We start from the raw sequence: 15,106 nt of genomic DNA, 5'->3' as shown, positions 1-15,106 counted from the left end.
AAATTAATAGGGCTGCCTCTGCCTGGTGAGCAAGTTGGGAGTTGTATCACCATCAGGTTACACGAAATACTAGTAGCACGTTTACATAAGGGTAATTGGAATAAGGAAAGGGAATTGAATTTCGATTACGAAGTATTCCGATGCTTACTAAATATTAAGAAATAAAAAAAGTGATGAAGCCCATATGAAACAAGGAATCCAATTCCTGAAATTGGAGGAACGGGATTCTCTAGTTTTGTGAGGTATTTGAATTCCCTAAGGGTAAGAGAATCGGAAATGCATCTTTTATTCCTATTATGCCCTCACTTGTTTCTTATTATCCTAACATTGCCTTTCATTTTACACTCATTATGTCATTTTTAATAAATAAATAAAACCTATTTATATATTTTTATATAGATAATTTAATTATATAAATTTAATTAAGAATTTAATTTAATTAATTAGTATGAAAATAATTTATTTATGTAAGGGCTATTTAGTTATCAACTTAGTTTTCATTCTGATTGAAGTGAATTAGTAAACAACTTATATGAACTCAACATCATTCTTGCCATCTTTTAATAAGTAAATAAAACCTATTTATATATGCTTATATAGATGAATTTTATTATATAAATTTAATTAAGAATTTAATTTAATTAATTAGTATTAAAATAATTTATTTATGTAAGGACAATATAATAATCAAACTAGTTTTCAAACCGATTGAAGTGAATTAGTAAACAACTTATATGAACTCAACATCATTCCTACTTCGATTCCAAACAATTTTAGTAAACAACTTTAACAGGAATCTGATTCTGATTCCATCTCATTTCAATTCCCCTTCAATCTAATTCTCCCTCAATCCAATTCCTCTTAATTTGATTATGAATTAGTAAACGCGTCATAGAAGTAGAAGCCATCAATTGCATATCACCAAAAAAGACGGTGCAGCATGCCGGACGAGAAAAGAAGAATATTCACTAATACTATACCACACGCATCGATTCAATCTAAATGTCAGAAATAAAGAGTGCAGAAAGAGAAAAGCGGTGCAAAAGCCACTCATTCAAAAAATAAAACAAACTGAACGAGGGAGACAAATACCACTTTACTCTCAAGGACTGACAGATAATGTTAATTGCTAATAACAGAATTCTTTTGTATCTTGATTTCTTGAATGATATCAATCTGTATATTCCACCTGAATTGAGCAACAAACCCCCACCCCTACCGCCAATAAATCCAGGATGTAACTAGAAAGTAAGGACCAGAAAACAACCGGAGCAAAATAACTAGAGGAAAGGAGGTTAAAAAACAAGAGTGACAACATCACAGTGAGTATTGCATTTTACCTTACGGGCATTGAACCCGGGATTTGATGAACCCCGCCAACAAAGCAAAATTTATCCGATACAAGGAACTGTGAATGACTTCCTAATCATTTCTGTTGAGGTTGAGCAGCCTGTTCGATAATAGAGCTGCCCTTCTCTAGTCGTAACGCTCTAGGATCCAGAGGGATTGTTCCAAACGTTAAATTACCCAAGGATTCAGCATATCCATTAACTCTTACGGGCATTGAGCCCACAGTGACAACATCAACCTTTCCGGTGTTAGTAACAGCAGCTGCTGAAGATTTTGATCCTGCCTGCTTTGGATTAATAGTGAGGGAACCAACTTCTAAGGTAGACACAACATCATCTTTTGCTTCAATTGCCTTCTGCTCAGTGTTTTCCTTCTTGATACTTGTTTTAGCACTCATATTGGAGGAAACCAGCTCAGCAACAGAGACTGTAATCTTTTTTGAGTTGTTTGCATCGTCGTTAAGTTTGGTGTCTTTTTCCTCCTTAATACAGGGCAGCTCACCCACAGAGTTGTTCAGCTTGCGAGGGGGGCCCAGCCCAGTTACTAAAAATGGACTTTCGAAGCTTCTGATAAGAAACCTGCCTCTCTCTTCCTGCATGATTTTCTGACGGTCTTCGTAGTACATAAAGTCATCAAGTAAAGATGTCTTCAATGTGTGGTTCTTGAATATTTTCAGAATCTCCAAGCCTTTCTTATACATGACCTGCACAGTATAAAAAAATAATCAACAACTAACCTAAGAAATCATACTTGATGGCACAGAGACTAACAATACAAATCCATTTTCCAATGATGATGAATCCATTTTTCATAGCACCTACGCTTATACCCTAGATTTCAATTAAAAGCTATGAACCTACTTCTGGTAGGATGCACACAAAACATTTAACATTCAGCCCGGTCCGGCAGTGTGGGTTCCAATCCTCCAATTCAAATTTCTCAGTAACCACTATACATGATCAACCATAAGACATGACTTCTGACTCTATGCTAGCTAGCTAGCTAGCTACAAAACATCATATTGTGAAAGTTGCCCAACTATTCACCCACAACAGAAGATTTAGTTAACGTAGTACAGGGAAAAAAATCTAGATTACCTCTTGTGTATCCCTGCTATTAGTCACCGGCTTGTTTTCATTGTTCTCCAATACAATGTGCCTGAAACTGTTATTTGGAACATCTTTAATGATGTGCCACTTAACAGGGAAGCTCCCACTCCATTTATCTTGTTGCCAAAAGTCCATATCCTTGTTAAAGTCAACCGGGCCACCCATCTCCGCTATGCCACAGAATTGACCACTTGCATTAACCTGTGCAAAGACAATTCAATATCAGCATAACCCAATGAATCACTAAAAACCTTGTTTCAGATGGTTTATAAATGAGGTAATAGATAAGGGTTTACAATTATATATGTCTTCAACAAAAAATAGTCAGCAGGTACAACACAACTCACCGAAAAGAAAAGGAAGATAGGACAGGCTCTATGTTTTCCTGCAGCTATTCTTTGAGCATCTTCATATGCACTATTTAGTTTCTTGTTGCCATGGGGTGTGGATGACCAGACATTGTATTTGACACTTTTGTGAACATCATCCTCGCTGTAAGATTTTATTACGAAAAACTTTGCATCCGCGTAGTCAACTGGCAGGTCATCCTTATTATATTTATCAGTACGGATAATGATGTTTCCTTGTGCATCACAATCTCCTGCCTTGGTCGTATAGGCTTTCACAGCTAGTTGATTTTTTAACCTATTGATTCTAGGACCACAATTTTGCTCACCCAATGCCTCTAGGCCACCATGTACATCATTCAAGTCCCTGCCAACATGAAACTTTGGTCGAAGCTTACTCACAGCAACACTTCCTTGAGCACTAGATCCAAAGTTAGATAAGCCATTACCAATGGGGATTTCCACCTTGAAATTATTAGGCAATACTTTTCCATTTGGAAGTTTATCCACAGACGAAATTGACCTGGATGCACTTCTAACCTGTGAATGCATAAGGGAAAAAATCAGAACACTCTGTTTTAAAGGTCTTCAAAAGAACCAGATATCAATACAGTAACAATTTTATAGGTGAACAAAGATAATCTACCAGAAACTCTATTAGTTTAATTAAACTCCAAACATGTAAAAGACCATAAAACTGAACAGAAAGAGTAATACCTGATTAACATGTGATGAGGCTGGGGTTGGAAAACGACCAGAAGAAACGCCTCCATGTGTCGCAGCATGCTTGCTTGATCCATTACCCCTTTGACCTTCTGATACTTTCGTCAAGGGATTCATCTGATTTAAAGAGGACTTCGAGGAGTTAGGGAAGCCTCCAGAAGCTGAATTTAAGTTATATTTGACCCCTCTTCCATCGGGTCTAGTAACTGATGCTCCATTATCAAACAAGGAGTCAGGTGAAGTGTTGGGAATGGCATCTGGTTGAACAAATGGGATATAGGGAGGTGAAGAGACAGAGTTCTGATAAGGGGGGATGGTATACTGTTGGCCATCAACGCCTATCATGGCACCAGGTATGTAAGGATTGTATGGGTTGTATGGAGACTGTGCATATCCATAGCCAGGTGTATAGTATACAAAAGGTAAACTTTCATTTTGTGCACCCTGTTAAAAAGAAATGAATTATGAGAATCATCACAATAATCACTATAAGTACAGAAGTATGTGGGTGTGTAAGAGAGATAAATCACTAACTGTGTACTGGATATCTGGACCATCAACGCCAAAAATTCTACGGTGGTCCTCCCATTCACCGGGTGATTCAAATCCTGTCCACATTATTCAGCACAATGTACAAATGAGACAAACGAACCATCAAATTGATCTACCAAAAGAGAGGGTAGAATGTATTTACCTGTACAGTAATACCCATAGTTTGTGGCAGCGGGATAATAAATGCCCTGATCAACAACAAACTCAGGAGCTCCTTCGTTGTACATGGCTTCAACTTGTTCAAAGGGAGTTGGAAAACGCAGGTTTTGTTCCACGTTTGGAATCTAAAAGCCAAGACACAATCATTTATCAAATCAGCAAGAAGTCACAAACTGAATCCACCACGCAAGAAATATTACTGCTCAATCCAATGTCGGAAGATTAGTAATAACATACCATATAAACCTCATCATTCGAATGCTCGGGAACATTATACATTTCCATTCCAGAACTGCCACCCCTATACAATACCACGATACAGAATGTCATCATTCGGTAGAGTCAGGAAAGTAAAATGCAGAACCATCCTCAAAAGAGTAAACTCTCTCTAGAAATCGGTAACAAAATTTGTTCCCGTTATCAACAATGCCGGCACAAATCAAACACTGTTCAAATCAATCAAAGAATACCCAAACAATAGAACAGAAGAATTGGCTTCTTCTCCACCAGATAATCATAAGCAGCAATCGACACGATTCTTGACCCCAATTTAGGGAGTGTAACTAAACTTATTTATTTTAATTTTTGCTTACAGAGAGTAACTGAGGTATGAATTTGCAGCTACCATATGGCAACCATATCAAAAATTAACATGTCCCGAGCAATACCAAATAAAATTAGATCTGATTAATCTTAAAAACAGACACAAAACCTAATCAACGCGAAAATTCAACAACTCTAACAAAAATATTAGGGATATTTTTTTTTGAGAAATTAAACTATATTCCTAACCTCAACTACCTTCTAATGCTCAAGAAATCGAGCACGGAACCTGTAAACGCAGAGAAAAATAGAAGACACGGACGAAACTGCAAGGAGACTATAAATTTGAGTTCGGAAAAAGCTCAGTTGCTGAATTTATAAGCAAGGACGTAAACGAGGAAGGGAAAAATTTGAGGAGTGAGGGGAATTACCAAGAAATAAGTTGAATCAATCCATGGTTGACCCAGAAAGTTCTAGGAGACGGGAATCGATGAATTTGCAGAGAGTAGAGGGGCTTTTCTGCAACATTATATATAATATGTATATATATTTTTGTGGGCGAACCAGACGCGCTTAAGAAACCCTAACCATTAAGGAAGACGGAAAGGAGGGAGAAAGAGAGAAAGAGAGAGAGAGAGAAGGCGGTTTTGGGGTGTGAATGTGTTTAATATAGAGAGAGCAAAAGAGAGATTCCCGCAATACGCTGCGTTTCAGGGAGTGGGAAACTTTTCAATTTCGCGGTATATTAAATGTCGAGATTACCCCCTGAGCGGCAATGGGAAAACTCGAATACCGCCACGCGGAAAATGCCTAGCGGGAAACTGGTGAATTTTGTCTGGTCCGCTAATAACTTGCAACGACGCCGTTCTGGGAGAGTGGTGTCATGCTCGCTGCCTGTGGTTTTTTTTTTTTTTTTGGGTAAACTACGCTGCCTGTGCCTGTGGTTTGTTCTAAAAAAAGGTGCAATCCAGTTTTCACAGATGTGCCGACACAGCTATAGCATAAGAGTGGCGGGTGCAATTTTCTTTTCTTTTTTTTTTTGTTCTTTTTTCTTTTTTCGAAAAAAAAAATTTCAAATTATTGGTTCGGATCTACTATAATATTTCCAGTAAAACTCAAATTTTAGATTTTAAATTTATCCCAACTTGCTTCCACTCTTGAACCAAAAATGAGTTTCGGATTAAAACTCATTTCTCCAAGCTGCATGGCTTTTACGCCCCCACGCCCTCTAGTTTTTCAAAGCAAACACGCTTGGGTCCCACGCGCATGGACATGTCGGGGAGAATAATAAGTCAAACGGCTCTTTGACTTAATCAGACAGCATATACTCAAATGGACAGGTTATCCTACGGCCCATATTCAAATTTATTTAATTTTTAATTTTATATTTATAAATTAATTGAATTCACCGTCTGAGATTTAATATAAGCTAACGTCAAAAATATTCATTAAATTAGACATCTTTTTCAGAATAATGAATATGTTTATCAACTAAACACTTAAGAACGAAATGCGACATCTTGTGAATTAAAAATTTGAGAGGGAGTGTTTGAATTTAGTCGAGCAATAAAATTTTCCTTTGAAATCCTTTGAAACAAAGAGAGGCTATTGTGGTGATACTAGTAGTAGTACCAGTGTGGTGCCGTTAAAAGCCCTCCAAAGCTTGAACATAAGTATTGAGAGCAATTATGTATATGATTTTAAGATGCGGTGAGTCATGAAGCCCCTCTTACAATAGATGAGAGTATTCTAATCCAACCATAATCTGGGATATGCAAAATAATTTCCAAATTAATGATTAAAATAAAACCAAATGTCAATATAACACAAAGTTTAAAGAGAAAGACATTTTATTTTTGGATAAAAAATTATTTTTAAATACAATAAAGACAACAAAATTAAACAAGTTTATTATTTTCATTCCTCTTTTTTTCTCTTTTTTTTTTTTTTGGGTTTACCTTATCTTGACTTAATTGTTGGGGGGAAACTTGCCTTTATTAGTTGATACTTGAGAAGATGATTTTTCCTATTATTCTTGGTGTGCTTTTTTCTAATACGTCTGTCATACTAATTAGGCTTCAAACTTACAATCTGTTTGAGTTATCAAACTTCAAACTTATAAATGAAAATAAATATCACCGAATCGTAAACTACCGCTTCAGTATATAATGCCTCCTATTAATTGTAATGTTGTGTTGTGCACCCTTATTTGTTCAAATTTGTCATACTAGGTTAATTTGTTTGATATAAGAATAATAACAGTATTAATGTGATTTTGTAAAAAAAAAAATATTATTGAACAAGAAATTAAACAAAGAACAACTCTTAATGTTTGATATATATTTTTTTTAATTACTATAATAGGTAGGGTGCTTTCTAATCGGAACGAGTTCATCGTCATTGTCTACTATTCTAATCTAATAAAGCATTGTACGTGGATGAAAAGTATAAACGACAATACCTTATTAAATTGAGATATCTCATGGATGTGAACTCATGCCGTAAAATATTTATCAGGCTTGAGAACAATAAGAGCTCTGATGCATTTGCTTTGTCAGTCATATGCTCGTGAAACTGATAAACGAAAGACACTTGATAATTTGGAAATCTGAAAAACTATATGCTTGCTTGCATGTGGATGTCTTTTCCATGAAAATATTCGTTATGTACGCGATAAGCTAAAATGTTCATTGCTTCAACCTTCTAAAGGGCAATTAGGGCCCTTTGTTCACCTGAAGAAACACCTATATGCTAAACACGGTGACAAGTTTAGTCTAATCAGGCAGAAATCAATGAAGGAGAAATTCTTTTATTCTCTCATGTCGTCTTATCACCATGTGATAATTGTTCTAGACAAGTAGCGAATGTTTCAAGCACATGACAGATGTTTATTGAAGTGAGACATGACAAAAGCTAAAATTTAATTGCATGAGAAAATATCTCTAGAAAAAAATCCCGAGATGTACCGGCAACCTATAAAGAGGCGAACTAAACAACCCATCACTAAATCGTTTTGCGACTTTACAGCATAAAACAGAGGAAATGAGAGGCAAGAATCACACCCAAGTGCCTAACTAGAAATCATATACATACAACAACAAAACCTTGCTTCATTAAGTGGATTGGCTCTATGAATCCTAAACGGCAGTTGCTAGGTTTTGCGCCAAGGCTTCCATTAGTAGTACCTAAAGCACATTGCATCTACCTACAAATTCCTGAACACTCTGCTGTGTGTGTGTGTGTGTGTGAGAGAGAGAGAGAGAGATGGAGATTAAACATCAAAGAGTTCATTTGAAAAAATAGGATAATTCATGACAAAATCTAGTAAAATTAAACACCTAGAATTCAAGGTGTAATACGCGTCTTTCCCAATTTCTCACACAAAGACACCAATAATCCGACGAGTGAACGTGCTCTCCAATACTCAAATTCAACTGTTGATGATCAAAATATTAGGCCGTTCATAAAAAGAGTTTTCTAGAGCCACCCTAACACATCCATCGTCCAGAACTATCGCCAATTACCCGACATGACCTTCCACCACCAGCAGAAGCAGTAGAGCACTTCAGCAAGTATTCTCAGGAAAACCGACGTAAATGCACCACACAAGGAAGCCCAGCCCCAACTTACTGCAAGTATTCTCACACTAGAAAGCCAGCTTCGCAGATTGGGATAAGCGAGCCACTTGACCAACAAAAACCGACATAAATGCACCACCCAAGGCCTGGAAAGAAAGACTCCGTTGACCGCTCTCAGGTTAAATCAATGAGTGATGGGAAGGGTCTCCTCCGCCCTGTGTATCCACTAGCCCCGTTTGCTCAACCACTGGCAGTTCCCCCACGGGCTTGGTGTCTGGATATACATTGACTTGTGTGTCTGGGGACGTAGGAAGCATCTCTGGTACAGGTGGAACCACAGATTCGGGAACAGGATCCTTCATATCAAATTTTGACACACGTGGCGGCCTCTCATATCTTTCATAACTGGGGCTCCGACTACGGTTGCGACTATGACTTCGGCTACGGTCACGGGACCAGCTCCGGCTACGACTCCTGGTCCAGCTCCGACTCCTACTCCTACTCCAGCTACGGCTGCGGCTTCGACTCCGGCTTCTGCTTCTGTTAATATCCCATGTTCGAACTCTGTCAGGGCTACGGCTATAGTTTCTGCCTCTGCTCCTGTCAGGAAAATCAACTCTATTATCAAATCGTCCCCGTCCACGTCCCCCACGGCCAGCCATACTGTTGTACCGATCTTGCGGGCCACTGCCACTTCTACCCCAACCAACATTACCACCACCAGGACCACCAAATCCTCGGCCCCTGTTTCCAGGCCCAGAAAAGAAATCGCCTCTCCCACCTCGGCCGCTACCAGCACCATCCCTAGGGCCCTCACGACCGCCAAAGTTGCCATCTCGCATGCTGCCACGACCTCCAAAGTTGCCATCTCGCATGCCGCCACGACCACCAAAACCACCATCCCTCATGCCACCACGACCTCCAAAGCCCCCATCCCTCGTACTGCCACGACCACCAAAACCCCCATCCCTCATTCCATCACGGCCACCGGAATCCCAACGTCCAGCAGCACCATTAACAGGCCCACCAGAATCAAAACGGTTCATCGGATTCCTATCCTTGCCAAAACCAGGCCCACCACGTAGAGCAATCTCTCGCACCTCTGGAGGCACTTGCTGGTTAGCTCCCTCCAGAACTTTAATCAAATCAGCTGCATATTTCCAGTCTTGCTCAGAGAAAAAGGTGTATGACACCCCAGTTGCGCCAGCCCTCCCAGTTCTTCCAATTCGGTGAACATAGTCTTCCACACCAGTAGGGAAATCATAGTTTACCACCACCCTATAACATGTGAAACTCAACTCTAAGTACAATGTCTTTGAACCAAAGCCGAGGTCTAAATTCTAAGCTCAATCATGATCTTTGTCCCAATGATCGTCGTTATTTTTTCATTCATAAACTGAACATGTTAAATTGGAAATAAAGAAAGTGCTTTGAAATGAGATAACCTTATATCTTTGATGTCAAGCCCACGAGCAGCAACGTCAGTGGCAACTAATATTGGGCATTTTCCACTCCGGAACTGATTTAAAACCCAGTCTCGCTCACCTTGAGACTTGTCCCCGTGAATTGCAGCAGCCCCAAAAGTGCGTCCAATACTACGTGCAATCTGATCACACAACCTCTTGGTGGAACAAAAGACAATGATCTTAGAACCTCGTTCTTGGGATCTCAGGATCTGCTCCAAACGCCTTTGCTTCTCCATTTGTGGGACAACTTCAACGTACTGCAGATTTATAAACAAATAATTTTGCGAAGTGAAGCAATAAAAACTAAAAAGGTTCCTACTTCTTTTTTAACATATAAAAAGGTTCCCACTTCACAAACAAGTTAATAGTACAAATGTATTCCACCCTATGTGTGCTTTTGAAAAACCCTCTGCACCAGATGCACATAAAAAAAGGAGATCGACCATCACACTGACCAGTTGTATATAATTATTCCGTGTGGGAGCTTATAGTTGTGAGCCAGAACTGAAGTATACGACAAAGCTTATGGTTCTGTGTTATAATTAGATTTAAGTTTAATAGAAAATATTTTGCATAAGTAAGATTTCTTATGTGAGTACCGTACTGATCAAAACTGAAAATATAAAGCACCAGGTATGAAAATTGTAGTTTCTATGATCATAGCACATTAATATACTAAATTACCTAACTGTTCATCATTGCTTCCATAAATCATAGACATTCTCATCAACTTCATCCCTACTTTCACTAGATAATCCCGCTCACACTAAACTAGTCCTAGCCTACCATCCATGATGCATGTACTAGAAAACCTATGACAAAGCTAGGACTAATTTGCAGGCTAAGTGGCATATGTCCCATATATTAACCATATAAGACAAAGTTCCTCAGATGCAAGGTCTGTGAGACTAACTTTAAATTTATACTTTTTATCATTATCCTAGACTGTGCAATACACAAAGTGATAGACCTTTCTAAAAGTTTCTGATTGGAATTTTAACTAGTTACATTATCCCAGAGTCCGTGCACTAGTCAAAACACAAAAAAAAAAAAAGAAAAAAAAGAAAGGAAAACAGAAAGAAAGAATTACCTGTGTGATAGCCTTGTTTGCAGCAAGCTCATTAACGCTGCCAATATTCACTTGTACAGGATTAACAAGAAGATCACTTGCTATTTTTCTTACTTCTTTGGGCCATGTTGCTGTGTACATAAGAGTTTGTCTGTGCGGGGGTATTTGATCCACGATTTTACGGATTTGAGGTTCAAAACCCATGTCAAGCATTCGATCTGCTTCATCAAGTACAAGTAGAGAAACTTGCCGAAAATCAATTTTCTTCATTTCCAATATGTCATTAAGACGACCAGGAGTTGCCACAACTATGTCTGCTCCACGATCTAACTCTTTTAGCTGAGGGCCCTTCGGAGCTCCACCATACAAGCACTGGAATCATGACGTTCAATCACAGTGAATAAAACATACAAACCAAAATGAACTGAAAAAATGAAGCTATCGTATCAATAAAGTCAAGCAATGAGCACCCACCGTGCAAGATACCCTAGAAGCTCGCCCAAATTTCAAAACCTCATCTTGTATCTGTGTTGCAAGCTCCCGTGTTGGGGCCAAAACCAGGACTGTTGGGCCATTCTGAGAATTATTATGGCGTTGTCTAAGAAGAATGAATGCAGGCATCAAATAGCCCAAAGTTTTTCCAGAACCAGTTTTTGCAATTGCAACTATATCCCTACTTTGAAGAGCAATTGGCCATGTTTGTGCCTGAATTGGCGTGGGAGATGCGAAGCCAGCAGCATGAATCTGAACCAATAACATAGGTCTAAGTGATCAGAAAAAAGTTTTAGAATGTCTCACATAAAGATAGACTACAACCAAACAAATATCAATAAAATTTTGTATTGATAGAAGAGTAAGATGACAAAAAAGCCCATGGGTATATGGTTGCTTACACAAGCAACTTGAGGCAACAAAAGAGGGCATAAAGACATAACAGGTGGAGCCATTAAGCAAGAAATCCCAGTCACATAAGGTGTGATTTGGATGAAGGGCCAACCACCCTTTTAGAAGATGCACAAGAAAGGCTCCAACAGTTCATTTTGCAGCCTCCAAAAATCAGAATAGTTGTTGCATGTGTAAGTGTGCCAATAGCAGTGCAGCGTACGACATATGCTCCTCCTCCGGAGCAAATATCGCACCTGCGATAAGTGAGAACTCATGAGTTCAAAAGTAGAAGACAAATACTAATACAAAAATGGAATGGCATGGATCTCATATTGGATATTTTATATTCAGAGAAAGAACAAGTCTAGGGGAATGTAACTTACCTCTCTCAATATCTCTGGAGGAAAACCAGTGTCTTCAAATGTCATAAATGGTGCAGGTACATTGTCACCCTATGCAATTAAATGCAAAAATTGAGGTCATAAAGAATTAACATTAGTTTAACATACTACTGTGTCTATAATAACTATAAACAATAGAGCACCATCTCTTATCAAAACCAATATCATATCGTACCCATCTCCTCAAAACCATTTTCTGTGCTGTATAAACTAAAATTTACGAGCATTCCTACATTCCCACAAATAGATCACAAGCAAACAGAAATACAGACCGATGCAGTAACTTCATGTTGTTGACGATAAACTTCAACAGGTGAGAGACTAGTGAGACTTGTAGGCCTGACATAAGGGGGCTTCACCAAAGAGTTATTTGGGAATGGTGGAGCACCTGTTGCATGACTGTACACATTATGCATGGAATGACCAGGCATGGTATTCAGGGCATTGGAATGACCAGGTGTAGCATTTTGAAATGGAGGGCCACCACTCATCTCCTGAAAAAAAAATGACATGATGTAATGAGAAATCAGTTAACTTTTGAAGAATGGATTTAAAGTTAAATAACTTACATGGAAACCTAACAGAACATGACAGTGATATAAATTAAGAGATACCTGCTGGCTTTTTGCAATCGGAATAGATGCAAGCTTGGGCTGCTGAGGACCTGTCGTCCCTTCATTGTTACTATTGAAGTAATAGTCATTTCCACCTTGACCGTGGAAATTATTTTCATGACCCATTCTTAATCCAGCAGGAGGCCCATTTGACTGCTGACCGTGTATCATTGCTGGGTCCATTTGACTTTGGAACCTAGAACCATGTTGATGGTGAGCCAAATCAGCCCCTGGTTGCTGCAAGTGACCAAAAGAGGAAGGATGTTGCATGTTTCCCAAAGGGCCACCAAATTGTTGAGTTGGGCCTTGATGAACAGACCTCTGTGGCATTTGTACTGGATTGGTCCCAGTAGGAAGATTCTGCACAGATGAGGCTCCCGCTTGTTGAAACCGGGATGGAGAAACACCAATTTGATTTCTTTGTTGAAAATCATCTTCCTCCCTCTGGGGGAATGCAGCTTTATATTCTTGTTGATTTGCCAGTGGTTGCGCTTGTGCATTATGCAGAGTTTGCGGTTGTGAACTCTGTTGCCCTTGGGGAGGAATGCTTTGCTGATAAGGCCTATAATGCATCTGCTGATGTGCAAACGGATGCATTTGTGACCCATGACTCTGTGGTGTGTGTTGTCCCAGTTGTTGAAGCCTTTGCTGCCCTTGTGACCCATGACCCTGTGGTGTGTGTTGTCCCAGTTGTTGAGGCACTTGCTGCCCTTGATGCACTTGTGCCTGGGGCATTTGCTGACCCGGATGCTGCATCATTTGCCCATGCTGTTGCATGGGCTGTCCCAATTGTGAACTCTGTTGATGTCCAGGTTGAGCCATTTGTGAGCCCTGCTGTTGAGCATATAATGTCAGATTCATCTGTTGTGCCATTAGATGTCCATGCTGTTGAGAAAACTGGCTCACTTGCGACCCATGCTGTTGTGGAGCTTGCATTATCTGCTGCCCATCCTGAGGCATCACTCCCTTCGGTTGCACCGAATGAGCAACAGGAATTGCAGCCAGCTGTGGCGTGGCAGTAGCAGGAGGTGGGCCTGCTGGCAAGGGCGGAGGCAAAGAAGCCGGTTTTTCATACTGGGTAACGTTAGTTTCAGGATTCCAGTAGTATAACAAACCCGTGCTACCATCAATCAAACCCTTCCACGGATTTGGAAGTGTAGGATCATCTGGCGCATACCGTGGACCAGCCGGCTCCTCTGTTGCCATGCCTAACACTTATCTACAATCAGATATAACCATTCCATCAGTGCATTGACATTATAAACTCTAAATCAAATACATTCAATCGTCTTGCATATCCCATGGACTAATAAATTGTAAAAGATAACTGTTAAGAACCTCAGATCATCCCACAGTTCACTCTCTCCAGCAAATAAAAAAATAATTACTTAGTCTTCTGAAACTAAATTAATCTAATTTAGTCTTCAAATTTCTGTTCTTACTTTACCAACAGTTTCTCACTTCTCATAACCTAAATTTCTAGCATCATAACAAAATTTGAAATTAACAAAACATCATCCTAAACGTTCAACGACCAAGCATATTAAAACTAAGCAAAATTTTAAATACCCAAAATTTAAAAACGAGGACAAATCAAGCAGATAATTCCCAATTCGTAAACCCTAAAAAAATCACGTACCTCCTCGAATGTATTGAACAACAGCTTCGAAAAACTTCAATTTCGTTTGCGTAATGATCAATCAGAAAGCGACGCGAGAAAAACAAAAGAGAAATTCCGGGAAAATGTTTGGGGTTTGCTTCTCGTCCTCTGTGGGTCGGACTTCGGAGGACTTGAAGAACTTCCCGAAAACCGAAAGAGAAATTTTCCGGGAAAAAGCGCTAATTATATGAGTTGGGAGATAAGAGGGCGTGAAATTTTATTGTAGGGTTACGGGAATAAATATCAGCTGCACCTACAGTCCAGAATCAGCGGTGAACCCTGAATCAGACGGCTGCAATGCTCGTTGTTTTTGGTCGGCGATTTTACCAGATTAGGTTTTTGGTTTGTTTAGGCTTGTTACTATTAATTTTTATTTAGTTTAAATATACATAAGGCCATAATTGGAACATCACGAAAACTAGTTAACTTACACCATCCTCTAAAGTAATAGTGTTTTATACCAACAAGAAAAAGCAAAGTATAAATAAATAAAGAGGTGTGACATCTACATATACTTTTTTAACTTTTGAATGTCAGATCGGATAAATTGAAGAAGAGCAATTAACAGAACTTAACAAAGAGTGTGTGAATAGCACATTCCTAAATAAATATAAACCGACATTACCTTAGTTGTCATTGGTCAAAAAAAT

At 39.1% G+C, this 15,106-nt stretch overlaps 2 protein-coding genes across 4 annotated transcripts; both read right to left on the bottom strand.

Annotated features, from left to right (window-relative positions):
- Positions 1 to 1,081: 1,081 nt before the first annotated feature.
- LOC137731112 (YTH domain-containing protein ECT3) lies at positions 1,082 to 5,470 on the bottom strand. 3 transcript variants are annotated; one of them, XM_068470198.1, is made up of 8 exons: positions 5,215 to 5,470; positions 4,478 to 4,541; positions 4,224 to 4,365; positions 4,064 to 4,137; positions 3,524 to 3,973; positions 2,807 to 3,346; positions 2,448 to 2,660; positions 1,082 to 2,053 (listed from the first exon to the last, which is right to left on the bottom strand). In XM_068470198.1, exons 2-8 carry the CDS (start codon positions 4,523 to 4,525, stop codon positions 1,427 to 1,429), a joined length of 2,094 nt encoding a protein of 697 aa, XP_068326299.1. In that variant the 5' UTR covers positions 4,526 to 4,541; positions 5,215 to 5,470; the 3' UTR covers positions 1,082 to 1,426. The 3 variants fall into 3 exon arrangements, with proteins under 3 accessions (XP_068326299.1, XP_068326300.1, XP_068326298.1); XM_068470199.1 differs by lacking the exon at positions 5,215 to 5,470 and adding an exon at positions 5,042 to 5,189; XM_068470197.1 differs by lacking the exon at positions 5,215 to 5,470 and having other exon boundaries at positions 4,478 to 5,029.
- Positions 5,471 to 8,054: 2,584 nt separating this feature from the next.
- LOC137731265 (DEAD-box ATP-dependent RNA helicase 40-like) lies at positions 8,055 to 14,668 on the bottom strand. Its single transcript, XM_068470364.1, has 8 exons — positions 14,436 to 14,668; positions 12,797 to 14,015; positions 12,455 to 12,676; positions 12,165 to 12,233; positions 11,371 to 11,640; positions 10,918 to 11,268; positions 9,807 to 10,084; positions 8,055 to 9,639 (listed from the first exon to the last, which is right to left on the bottom strand). Exons 2-8 carry the CDS (start codon positions 14,000 to 14,002, stop codon positions 8,541 to 8,543), a joined length of 3,495 nt encoding a protein of 1,164 aa, XP_068326465.1. The 5' UTR covers positions 14,003 to 14,015; positions 14,436 to 14,668; the 3' UTR covers positions 8,055 to 8,540.
- Between the last annotated feature and the right edge of the window lie 438 nt (positions 14,669 to 15,106).

The sequence above is a fragment of the Pyrus communis genome, chromosome 4 (assembly GCF_963583255.1).
Source record: "Pyrus communis chromosome 4, drPyrComm1.1, whole genome shotgun sequence".
Taxonomy (NCBI): domain Eukaryota; kingdom Viridiplantae; phylum Streptophyta; class Magnoliopsida; order Rosales; family Rosaceae; genus Pyrus; species Pyrus communis.
The sequence above is the reverse complement of the archived record's forward strand: the minus strand, read 5'-3'. Positions and strand labels throughout refer to the sequence as shown.